This window comes from Dioscorea cayenensis, chromosome 14 (genome assembly GCF_009730915.1).
Source record: "Dioscorea cayenensis subsp. rotundata cultivar TDr96_F1 chromosome 14, TDr96_F1_v2_PseudoChromosome.rev07_lg8_w22 25.fasta, whole genome shotgun sequence".
Taxonomy (NCBI): domain Eukaryota; kingdom Viridiplantae; phylum Streptophyta; class Magnoliopsida; order Dioscoreales; family Dioscoreaceae; genus Dioscorea; species Dioscorea cayenensis.
In genome coordinates this window covers 10,748,311-10,761,689 of record NC_052484.1, presented here as the reverse complement: position 1 = coordinate 10,761,689, position 13,379 = coordinate 10,748,311, and the positions used below count along the sequence as shown (strand labels likewise).

General features: G+C 34.7%; 1 protein-coding gene across 3 annotated transcripts; it reads right to left on the bottom strand.

Moving 5' to 3' along the window:
- Positions 1-3,062: 3,062 nt before the first annotated feature.
- Positions 3,063-13,022, bottom strand: LOC120275911. 3 transcript variants are annotated; one of them, XM_039282642.1, is made up of 6 exons: positions 12,703-13,022; positions 12,486-12,572; positions 9,531-9,639; positions 9,342-9,428; positions 4,028-4,358; positions 3,063-3,959 (listed from the first exon to the last, which is right to left on the bottom strand). In XM_039282642.1, exons 4-6 carry the CDS (start codon positions 9,344-9,346, stop codon positions 3,375-3,377), a joined length of 921 nt encoding a protein of 306 aa, XP_039138576.1. In that variant the 5' UTR covers positions 9,347-9,428; positions 9,531-9,639; positions 12,486-12,572; positions 12,703-13,022; the 3' UTR covers positions 3,063-3,374. The 3 variants fall into 3 exon arrangements, with proteins under 3 accessions (XP_039138576.1, XP_039138577.1, XP_039138578.1); XM_039282643.1 differs by lacking the exon at positions 9,531-9,639; XM_039282644.1 differs by lacking the exons at positions 9,342-9,428; positions 9,531-9,639.
- Positions 13,023-13,379: the final 357 nt, after the last annotated feature.

The following is a 13,379-nucleotide window of genomic DNA, read 5'->3' as shown; positions in this document are numbered from 1 at the left end:
TCAAGCTAGATATCGAGAAGGCTTACGATACCCTGAATTGGAGTGCAATTCTTGCCATTCTCTCTAGAATGAATTTTCCTACAATTTGGATTTCTTGGATTCTGAATTGTCTTAATGCTAGTTCCTTTTCCCTTCTGATTAATGGCACACCTACTCCTTGGTTTTCTTCTTCCAGGGGGATTAGGCAGGGGGACCCTATTTCCTCGTATTTGTTCATCCTTGTGTCTCAAACTCTCACCAACATGCTTAACTTTAGCCTGATTAATAATTTAATTCCTGGCTTTAACCCCGTACTTCAGCATAATTTCAACCACCTTATGTACGCTGATGACTTGATTCTTATCACTCATGCTTCTCGTCGTGTAGCTAGGAATTTACATCATTGCCTTTCAATTTATTTTGATCTTACTGGCCAAAGACCTAATTGCGCTAAATCTCAAATTTTCTTTCCTTCTTGGTTCAACCAACATGTTTCTTAGAGCATTTGCTCAATCTTGAAACTCACTAAAGCTTCTTTTCCTTTTAAATACCTAGGAATTCTCATTTCCCCCATGAGGATTTCCATTCATTCCTTTCAGCCTTTGATTGATAAAGTTAGGCATTCTGTTGGTAAATGGGCCAACTTTCATATTACTCCAGTAGCTAAAAATATCCTGATCAACACTACTCTTCTATCGATTCCTATTTACACTCTCTCTGTTTATCCCTTGCCTGACACCATCTTATCTGAGATTACAAAAATTGGTAGGAAGTTCTTTTGGAGTAGACATGGCAATGGAAAGGGCATCCATAATGTTGGTTGGAACTCTTTAATTGAAGATAAATCTGAGGGGGGCTTGGGTATAAGGGACCTCACTCTTGCTAAGCACTCCATTATGGCCAAACATATTTTCAAATATCTGAATTTTGATAATGAGATTTGGGTGGAGATTTTAATTAATAAATATGGGAAAGTCAATTTCTGGAACAACAGCATTCCTGCTAAATGCTCCTGGTTTTTCCGGGGCCTCTGTCACTCTGCTAGCTTCATTAAACATTATTGTAAAATCCACATTGTCAATCCAGAATCAACATCTTTTCTTTGGGACCCTTAGGTGTTTGATATACCTATTGCTCTCAAACCTACCTTTCTCAATATGGATCTCAATCTTGATCAAATTATTTTATCGGATCTGGCTCTTGATGATCATTGGGATCTCAGCCGCTTTATTACTGTTTTTGGTAATTTGCTTAATACTAATGATATTAATTCAATTGCTATTGATTCATCTGGTGTCACTCAATGGGTCTGGTTTCCTAAGTCTAATTGTTCTAAAATATCGGCTGCTGTTTAGCATTATCTCAGTCTACAAAGATCTTCTTCTGAGAATTGGATTGGCTGGAAAATTATTTGGCACATTCCAGTTGCCCCTCGCATAAAATATTTCATCTGGTTATGCTTAAAAGGTAGACTTTCCACTAGTGCATTCCTTCACATCATTCATATGGGACCGGACAACCCTTGTGTTTTCTGTGGTCTCCATAAGGAAACAATTGATCACCTATTTTGGAATTGCAACCGAGTCCAGCCCTTCTGGAATAATATCTGCTGCAGAGAAAACATTTCCTTATCCCTGTCTGGAGGTTTTTCCAACTGGTCTTGGGCCATCCAGTACAAAAACTCTATACGCTCCTTAGCTATTATCTCTGCGGGTGCCTGGTTCATTTGGCTAGCCAGGTGCAACGCTATTTTCAAGAATATTAGACCCAATTTCTCTATCATTGCTAGCAGAGTATCTGCTCATGTCCAGGAATTTTCCTGCAGCAATATGGACCCACATGGCAAGAAACTCATACTCTGCAACTTCTCCAGTGCTGATGATTCCTTTTTATTCACCCACGCAATATCCAACCATGAAACAAAGGTAAGAGCCATTGGATTTTTTATCTCTAATGCTAATTACAAAATTTATTTTGTAGGGTGCCTGTCCTAACCGATGGACGATAACTCCTCCGATGTTATTTTGGCCATTGAAGTTGCACTGCAGACTTCGTTAGAACTCCAAATCCCAGTCAAGCATACATTCAGTAGTTCTCATCCTGATATGAACTTCATTCGCAATCTCAACCATCCTCTCTCCTGGCGTTTTCGTCCACAGCTATCAAATTTGATTTTTCTCATGGATTTGAGCAATCATCTCAGAACTCACACTATTCCTTCCTCCTGGATGAGACCCGCCATGTCTCTGGCTGCCCTTGGATTTCAACATCGACATCTTAACCTTTAGGGGCCGTTTGGTTGGCGGTAATGTGCAAACCATTACCGCCTGTTACGTGGTAATCTTTTCACATTACCATGTTTGGATTATTGGTGGTGGTAATATTGATGGTAATCTATGATTACTAACCTTGAAAGATTACCAATAAACTTGGTAATCCCATTACCACCAAAATAGGTGGCTATGTTGGATTACCAAGTGGGTGGTAATCTGAAATATTTTTTGGACAAATATGCCCTTTGTTTAAATATAATAATTTTCATACTTTATTTGTTGGATAAAAAAAAAATTAAATTTAAATAACATTATTTTTGAAATATGTTTAGTTTCGAAAATTTAATTTTTATCCAAAATTTTATTTTATTTTAAATTTAAACTTGTATAAAATAGTAGACACAAGGGTATTTTGGGAAATTTAGAATATTACCAAGTTTATTACTATGTAACATGAGTTTCCAACCAAACATAGTTATCATGAATTACCACAACATTCCTGGGCATATAACATTCCCAATCTTATTACCACGGTAATCTCGTTACGTGGTAATATATCATTACCGCGAACCAAACGCCTTATCTTGTTGGCCGGGAGCTTCCCTACTGGATTATGAGATCCTTTCATGTGCTTGGTTTTTCCTTTTAAGTCTACTTCTAGTTGTTTCCAATGTCTTTCTGTGTAGTTTAGTTTGCTTTGTCTTCTTTGTTTTTTTGTTTTGTCTTCTACTTTTTAGTTAATAAATACAGCTTCTCAGTTTTGAGAAGTTCTTCCAAAAAAAAACATTTGAAGATGCCTTCAACATTTATTTATTTATTTATTGACAAAAAGAGTTAAACACCTAACAAACAAAAGAGAAGAAAAACAATAAAAGATCAAAACCTAAGTTCAGAATCTGAAGCTGCCCAGCAACCATTTGGGTAGATCGAGTCCTTTACGGAACAAGGAGACACCTGGGTTGAGTTGTGCATGATTTGCTAGAACATATAATACTCATAATGTAAAACCTGTACATGGCTAACTCTCATTTGCAGCACCAGCATAGAAGAGAGTATTGTATTAAATCAAACAACAAAATAATAGTTAATAAATAAAACTGAATAAACAAAGGATGGAAGTAGTCAAATACGGTGTTTAGGAAGGCCGATGAAATCCTCAACCCAAAGTTTCCTTAATTCATCGTTCTTGCCATAAAAGGCCAATGCCTTTGAATCATTAGCCATAAGATAATCATAGGCCCTCGCAATTTCCCAGTTGGAATAGCCGTATGTCTTAAACTTCATGCACTCCTTTGCTAACTCAGTTGCAAAGCTAATTGATTTGTTGGTCTTGAGAGCAGAAGCAAGCTCTCTTATGGATTTTGCAACCTCATAAAGTGCATCCGCATATGCATTGCGAGCTCTTCTCCCTCCGCTTTTCCTTCCTTTGCGGTGTGTAGATGTTTGAGATTGTGAATGATCTGTTTCAGAGAAATGTGGAGGTGAGGAAGACGAGGAAACTGAAGGTTCTTCAGAGTTCACATCATCGAACCCATTGTTGCGCGGAGTTGCATCGGTGGGGTCATCATTGTCTTCAATGTCAACACCAATTGGATCACCCACCTGGACTGTCAAATGTCCAGCCACCTGATCATTTCCACATATGGTCTCCAATGAATCATAATCATCGATGGGTTTGTTGATATAAGGCTCGTCTTGCGAATGTGCCTGTAATTGATTTCAATATATGATTCGATGATAATCATGATTAAGAGAAATGCAACCAAATTTTATACCTTTATGTATATCTTGTACTCTTCGTTTCCCATCAAGATTGTCTTTGTTTTTGTGTCCCACTCAACTCCACTCAACTCTTTTAGGTGTTTGATTCTAGCCCATCTTCTTCGGATAGTTCTAAGATGATTATGAATGTTTGCCTCACTCACTTCTTCTCCAAACTCTTCCTTCAAAGCTCTTGCGGCAGCAAATATTGACTGTCGTTTGAAGCTCTTATTGCCCTTCAAACCTTTCTCTACCTGAGTTGCCATAAATCGAATAAAAAATCGACTTTCTATGTGCCTCCAGCGCTTATTTTTTGTCCCCTTTCTTCCACTACCTTCCCCTTTCCTGTCATGAACTTCATCAGCAATTCCTTTCCACATCCATGCTAAAGAAACATAATATTATACAAACATTAAGACAATACCATCATTTAACAAATTATTAACATCACACAGAAATCATTGCCCATAAACTGAGATTATTATCAATCGAAGACAAGCGAAAAGAATAAAAACAATCCAATCCCTCATAAAGTGCATAGAGAGAAATAATTAAACAACCACCATGAAAGTAAATGAAATATCAGAAACAGGATTATGAATGGATGCATGAATGGGGCATGAACTGTACACAAATTACAAGATGTACAGTCTAGGCTAGATTTCATATAAATTAAAGTGAAGGTCGCACATGTATTAATAAAGCAAGTCAGTTCTGTCAATTCATCATAGAGGAAGGCTGCAGTCCCATCATAAACAATATATTGAATAGGAATATAGAATGATCACATTAGTAAGAAAGGAGACAGATTGTAATAAGACGTGACGTCGAGACCCATAACAAGGAGGATTCATTCCATGCATACATAAATAAAATCAAAGGAATTTAAAATGAATATTGTGCATCAGAGTCAAGTTTGAGTCCCAAGTCGGCCACCCTTCATTGGTGTTTCACAATCTTCTTAGAGTTTTATCAACAAACACAGCATGCTTGACTAACTATAAAAGATCATAAAATTAGACTATATTCTCTCTGTGAAAGTGGGACCCATACACTAAAACTGTGCATGCACATAAGACATAATTGTGCCGGAAATTAGAAGATTGGTTTCAAGTAATTGCAGGGACGTTAATTTATAAGAAAAAAGAGGGAAAGCTAGTGTTGATGATTAGAATGAAGCTTTTTCCTAAGACTATGTATTGGTAAGAAGAGCATTAGTAAACAACAAGATCATGCCATGGAAAGGTGTACTGATTAAAAATAAATTACGCACTTCTAACTCAAGATTTACAGTCGTCATAGTAGATTGTATCAATGAAGAAGAGTGAACTGTTCACACATTTATCCTGAGTACAATACATCGAACCAAATCATCTGCAATTATTGCATCAAACATTAGATGTACAATGTTCCCTTGTTTTTCTTTTTCACAGTTCAGTGGATAGCCTCTTCCTTGGAATTCTTCTCAGCAGTACAGATAAATTCCACATAGATATGAACACCAATTGTCATATTATAGGGCTGAAATCGCATACCTTGCTAGGATGATGAAGGGGAAAGGAACATGCTAAAGGAGGTTGCAGCTAAATGTAACCAGCCATGTTTATTAACAAAGAAATAAGAAAATCAGAGAAAGTCAAGAACAAGAGGTAAAAGAACTGTTAAGGTGTCAACATTCCCATTTGACACTTTTGATCAGCTCGATGTATTATGTTCCAATGATAAGAGAGAAAAATATTACTGTTGTATATATATATAGATATATGTAGAGAGAACAGCTATCAAAATTACTAAAATGACAAAACCATACCTAGTACCTTCACATTGAAGAAGAAAAATTTTTGATTAACTTGAAGAGATTTGTCAGACAAAAACATAGCAAACACAAATTTGTGTTATATTCTCTTCCTAAAGCATTGGTAAGAGACAAACATAATTTATGTTATTTATCGCTTATGTCATATAGTTGAATACTAAAAATAGTAATCCCATCCATTATTTCTATCAATGTGAACATTTCCCAAATGATATGCTATTCAGGTCTCACAAGTTAGTGTTGCCTATTATTTTTTCCAAACCTTTCCAAGAAAGAGCTCAAGTTGCTTCCACCTTAAAGTTAAAACCTTCATAAAAATGCAGTTAGCCATTCCAAAAACTAATAAAATCGATGTCAGCCATAAACAAAAAATGAAAATAATACAAAAAGGTTAAGTAGGCAATCTCATGCACTGTAGCTTCTATTTCATGGCCAACACTTCCCACTTGGTTTGCCACATTGAACAACAATTTGCGTAATCTAAATATGATATATAAAAAAATAATTAACATTGACTATTTTGAGTGAAAACCATAAAATCAGGCATAGACCAACAAATCAAACATAAGTCTAAACCACACGAAAGTTAGGCAGATTAGAAAATTGGATAAGATAATTCTCTAATTAAAATGAATTAATGGAGGATTTGAAATCATGAAAGACGGGAAATAGTTATGCATCAAAGGAATACTACCTATTCAATGTGAGGTTTCCAACTCAAAAGAAAAGTTGCAGTATGACTTGACAGTGTCAAGAAAACCACTGTCAACAAAGATACTATGATAACAAGTGATAAAAAAAATAAATAACAAAGAAACACAAGAACCTTTCATAAATTTTACCCTATGTGAACATGAAATGGGTTAAATAGAGAAGTTCTTTCCAAGCTGATGAATATTTTAGGGCTTCCAATCTAAATTAGAAAGTGAGAAATTATGCCATTTTAAATAAAATAAGGGCATATGGGAAGGGTACATAGCAAAATTTATAAGAAAAGAACAATTACAAAATACCCTCAAATTTAAAAGAGAATTACCATGACCCTCGGAACTATTCTATTGTAGGGTGTGTGTGTATTTGCTATAAAAGAAAACTGGGCGGGCATTAAGTTTGTGTTAGATTATATATTTTGGTACTTGTGGGCCCCATATAGGCTCTATATGGGTTTAGGGGGTCTTACGCCAAAAAGTCTCAAGACTTAGTGGGCTCAACCCCTATACCTATATATAAACCCATTACACTTTTATCACACAACCGATGTGGTACTATATTTCCAACACCCTCTCTCAAGTTCAACTCGGTCGAACTTGCTCAGGCTTGTACACCAGAGGTCTGTTTACCAGGACTTATACACTACTTTGTGTCTCAGAGGTCCTACACACATGGACTTGTACACTACTTGTGCCTCAGAGAAGCTCTTTTTTTTTAATATATATATATATATATATATTGGGCTCCACTATATTGCTCTGATACCATGTTAGATTTTATATTTTGGTACTAGTGAGCCCTATATGGGCTCTATATGGGCTTAGGGGTCTTACACCACAAAAAATCTCAAAACTTAGTGGCTCAACCCCTATACCTATATATAAACCTATTACACTTCTATCACACAACCGATGTGGTATTATATTTCCAACAGTTTACATATCTGCTTTGGGAAATCCTTCTATCACACAATCTTGGTTTGTGTTTTATATTTTTTAACATTTATAATAGCGCATTCGCATTTTATGTAGAGACAATACCATCTTTCACCCGGGAACTATTAAATTTGCAATTTCTTTTAAAATCATCCCTATACCTCCTATCTGCAAGAGTCATTTAATTTCATAGGAACTGATTTGATAGGCATGAAAGAGTAAATTCTCTAACTTGGTGCTTTTACTACAATTCTCAACTAAATAAAATGTTTTAGTTTGGGAGGATACAAGGCTGAAATTATTGTTGTTTCTTACATGGAGTGATGCATGTGCAAATCCAGAAAGAAATGATGTTGCTTGAGACTATAGAGTCCTTGCAGTATTTTTGGAATGGATTTGTTTGATTAGAAGCATTCATTTGATCACATTTTAATCTGATTTTTCTCTTCTCCTGAAATTCTTGTTTAAGAGTATAGTTTATTATAGAAAGGCCTTGTGGTTTGGGGATATATGTTTTATTTGCATCTAATCCTAGTCTTGATGAAGATTAAAGAAACAATAGGGCACATAGAGCCACCAACTATATTGGTTGGGTACAATCTTAGCGAATAAAAACGCCAATGTGGAAATTTGCTGTTGGTAGAAGGCTAGAAGCAAGCTCAAGATTGTTATCTTTTGATGTGTCTTTCAAACCTTATCCAACTAATTTTCTATGCTACTACAAACAATGGAAAACAATTAATCAAAACTCAAATCTAGGATAAAGAAAATCTCCAAGGGTTTGTATTATGTTTGTTTAAGAGATGAAAATCAATTCAATAAGAAGTTCCTTCCTTTGCGTTGATTTATTGATACTTATATGAATACATATATGATTACAAAGGAAACATTAAACAATTTAAATAGCAAAAGTCTAAAACAACCTCACTTAGCTTCTAATGGAAGTATAAAATGCATATGAAAATAATAATTTATAACATCAGAATCATAATTAAGCAAATAACTCTACTAAATAAACTCCAACAGTTGTAGAGCTAAATTAAGAATTGTTTGTACAATAAACCTTGAAGTGTTTAGGATAATCTACAGTATACTCAAATTTAGATAATCCATAAAAAATATTATGTATGTTCCATCATCAAGTTTGGTATACTCTATATATAGGAACTTGTAAATTCTATTCTTTTAGTCTAAGAACTTAAAAATAAAATAAGAAAACCCTTTTTGTTCTTCTTGAGTGTCCCTTTGTAAGGTTGACACATCATCACAGTGAGTCTGTGAAGTTAGTGATTCTTGTGCAAGTGATATAAAACTCTTATGCCTTTGCTACCAATGTAAAGGGTGTTGTGAATAGAAAATAACATAATTGCTAAACATACTCTTTTGATTTTGCATTAGTGGCCATTTGACTTATTTTAAACTTGAGGTAGCCTAGAACTCAAAAGTGGGTCAATTTAGGAACAAATTGACTAAAAGTGTTGAATTCAGGGCACATTTACACCACTAATAAAAGAAAAAAAAAAGAAATTGCTCTAGAAATTTTCATTAACAAGGCAGATTTTGGCATTCAAGAAAAGGAGATTTCCTTAAAAAAAAAAATCCCAAAATCACTTCTAAACAAGATTTCAGTCTTGAACATAGAATAAAAATAATAATAATAAACACAACAAAAGTTGTTCTAAGAATATTCAGTAGTAAACAAGAATAGGTGATTCAAGAGAAAAAAAAAATTCATTTCAAAAAAGCTAGAAAATTACTTCTAAACAATATTTCAATGATGAACATGTGTCAAGTGGCGCCTCAACAAAACTGCTCACAAAATTCATTCAATTAAAAATTTTAAAAAAAAATCAACCAAATTGGTACCTCATTGTGTGCAAGGACCAGCTCTATGATTCAAGAATAAGAGTAAAACGGAAATAAAAATCAGCTCAAATATTCTCCCTTGGTCCTCTGGATAGAAAAACAAAAAAACAGAGGAAGAACAAAGGATCAAACCATTAACCAATAAGAAAAGAGGAAAAAAACACACACTGCATGCTTAGTAACAAATACCTAGTGATCCTAAACCCTAATTCTTGTTTAGAGATTGATTTCAATGGCTGACAACTCCTAGATGGAGGAGAATTTGGGCATCTGATCCTGTCCACCTCATTCCAAGGGCCTAAGAGAAGATCATTATCTAATTTATCAAAGCCTTATTTTCAAAAGTAATGTCAAAATAAAATAAGAAAATTGAACCCTTTAAAAAAAAAAGGTGATAGCTATAGACCCCCGTAATAATCCTATAAAACACACACACACACACACACACACACACACACACACACGCGCACACATATACATATATATTCTCCCTTAGGCCACATTGATCAACAATTTACCAGAGTAATCTAAATCTGATAAAGAATAATATATATAAATATACACATATACATACACCATTAGCTGTTTTGGGCGAAAATGATAAAATTAGACATATGCCAACAAATCAAATATAACTCTTAACCAAATGAATTTTAGGCAGCAATTTATTCATTAGAAATTGGATAGAAGTTCAGTAGGCAATCTCATGCACTATCGCTTCTATTTATGCTGCTGCTTTCCACTAGGTTTGTCATATTGATCAACAATTTGCCCGAGTAACCTAAATCTGATGAAAAAAAGGATTGTTTTGGGTGAAAACCATAAAACTAGGCGTATGCAATCAAATCAGATATAACTCTAAATCAAATGAATTTTCAGCAGCAATTTATTCATAAGAAATTGGATAGATTAATTCTATAATTAAAATGAATTACAGGAAGATTGGAAATTGTGAAAAATGGGGAATAGAGACACATCGAGGAGAATAGTACACATTCAATGTGAGGTTTCCAACTCAAAAGAAAATTTGCAGTATGACTTGATAGTGTAAAGAAAACCACAATCAACAAAGAGACTATGATAACAAGTGAAAAACACAAAGCCGCACAAATACCTTTTGTAAATTTTACCCTATGTGACCATGTAATAAGATAAATACAGAAGTTCTCTTCAAAGTGATGAATATTTTAGTGCTTCCTATCTAAATGAGAAAGTAAGAACTTCTGCCATTTTAAATACAATTTGAACATTTGGGGAACATACATAAAAATAAATAAATAACTAAAATTACAGGAAAAGAATAATTATAAATAACCTCATGGTTAAAAGAAGTCAAATGGCTACTAATGCAAAATCAAGAGTATGTTTAGCAATTATGGTTTTTCACAACATCCTTTACATTGGGTATGCTAGTTTATCACTTGCACAAGAATCCCTAACTTCATGCTGAAAATGTGTCAATCTTACAATGGGATAACCAAGAATAATAAAGAGAGTTTCCTTAGTTTACATTAAGTTATTAGACTGAAAGCAGAGAATTTAGTTTCCTATCTATAGAACATACCTATCTTGATGACAGAACCTACATATATATTTTTTTATGAATAGTCTAAATTTGAATATGCTCTTGATCATCCTAAACACTTCATGATTTATTGTAGAAACAAGTCTTGATTTAGCTCTACTAGCATTGGAGTTTATTTAGTAGAGTTATTCACTTAATTGGGATTATGATGTTGTAAATAATTATCTTCATATGTGTTTTTATACTTGTTCCCAATAGAACCTAAGTGAGGTTGTTTTGAACTTTTGCAATTTAAGTTTTTCAATGTTTCCTTTGTAATCATATAATGGAATTTTTTTACTTAATTGATTTTCATCTCTTACACCAACACCACTCAAACCATTGGAGATTTTCTCTATCCTAGATTTTAGTTTTGATTCATTGTTCTCCTTTGTTTGCAGTAATATAGAACATTAGTTAGATAAGGTTTGAAATACTCATCAGAAGGTAAGAATCTGATGCTTGCTTCTACCGATATCAAAGTTTTACTCGAGGTTTTTACTCACTAAGATCATAGCCAACCAATCTAGTAGTGACTCTATGTGCCATATTTTTTTTAATCTTCATCACGACTAGGATTACATGCAAACAAAACAAATATTCCCAAACCAAAAGGCCTTTCTGGATCAAAAGCAAATCCAGAAAGAGAAAATTCCAGAATCCATAAAGAGAAGAGAAAATTCAAATTTAAATGTGATGAAATGAGTTCTTCTGATCAAACAAATCCATTCCAAAAATACTGCAAGGACACTACAGTCTCAAGCAACATCATTTCTTGATTTCCGAATGCATCACTCCATGTAAGATATTACAATGACTTCACTATTGGATCCTACCAAACTAAAACATTCTATTTACTTGAGAATTGTAGTAAAAGAACCAAGTTAGAGAAGTCCCCTCTCATGCCTTCCAAATCAGTACCTATGAAAATAAATGCCTCTCACAGATAGGAGGTATAGGGATGAGTTTAAAAGAAATTGCAAATTTAATAGTTCCTGGAAGAAAGATGGTATTGTCTCCACATAAAATGTGAATACTCTATCATAAATGGTTTCAAAAATGTAAAACATAAACAAAACCACCAGATATCAGGTTTCTAAAATAATGATAAAATAGACTAGGGCTGTTATACATAACAACTCCTGAGAACTTCTAATAGATGGAACAAAACAACCAAAAGTGCTGAATTCAGGGCACATTTACACCAATTACAAAAGAGAAAACAAATTGTTTCAGGAATTTTCATTAACAAGGCAGATTTTGGCATTCAAGAAAAGGAGATTTCATTAAAGAAACCCCAAAATCACTTCCAAACAAGATTTCAATCTGGAACACGGACTAAACAAAAGTTTTTTTTCTTATAAACTAAACAAAAACTGTTCCAAGAATATTCAGTAGCAACCAAGAAGTCAAGAACGGGTGCTTCAAAGAGAAAAAAAAAAGACCATTTCAAAAAACCTACCAAATTACTCCTAAACAATATTTTAATGAGGAACGTGCAACAGTCAAATGGCACCTCAACAATACTACTCACAAAATTCATCTAATTAAAAATTAAAAAAATTCAACCAAATTGATACCTCATTCTGTGCGAGGACCAGTTCTATGATCCGAGCATAAAAGTAAAACGGAGAGGAAATCCAGTGTAAATATTCTCCCTTAATCCTCTGGATAGAAAAACAAAAAAACACAGAAAGAACAAAAGGAACAAACCACAAACCATTAATCAATTAGAAACAAACACACCACAAAAAAATAAATAAATAAATAAATAAATGCAGGCTTATTAACAAATACCTAATGCTGAATAGCAGCTTGACAATCAAATCCTATACCCTGATTCTTGTTTAGGGATTGCAAAGGAAGACTACAACTCCGAGATGGAGGAGAATTTGAGAGACCGAATCTGTCGACCTATTTCCAAGGGCTTAAGCAAAGATCGTTATCTAATGTATCCAACTTTCAAAAATAATATCAATATAAAATAAGAAAATTGCAATCTTTTAAAAGCCTATATCCCCTGCAAATCTGCAATAATAATCCTATTAAAAATATGTATATTTGTTTTCTCTTTTCAATTTTCCCTTCCTTCCAAACAGAAGAGGAAAATAGTGAGGGGGCAATGTGGGAAAGTGATTTTTTTTTTTTTGGAAAAGTATTTAATAGTACTCAAAAGTTTGCACTTTTCCTGTCTTTTCTTTAATCCAGAGGGCACGGGCCGGGTAATCGGGCCCGTCGGGCCCGACCCGCTGGATCCAGTTCACCGCCCACTGACCCGGACCCGGCCCGGATAGGTCTAGAACCCGGCGGGTCGGGTTGGACCGTCGGACCCGGCGGGTCCGGGTCACATGAAATCGGGCCCGGAACCGGCTCGGCTCCCAAGTTGGCCCGGCGGGCCAACCGCCGGGTGAGCCCGGGGTCGGCCCGCAGCTTGGGCCCGGCGGGCCGGGTCGTGGCCCACCTTAAAAAAATTA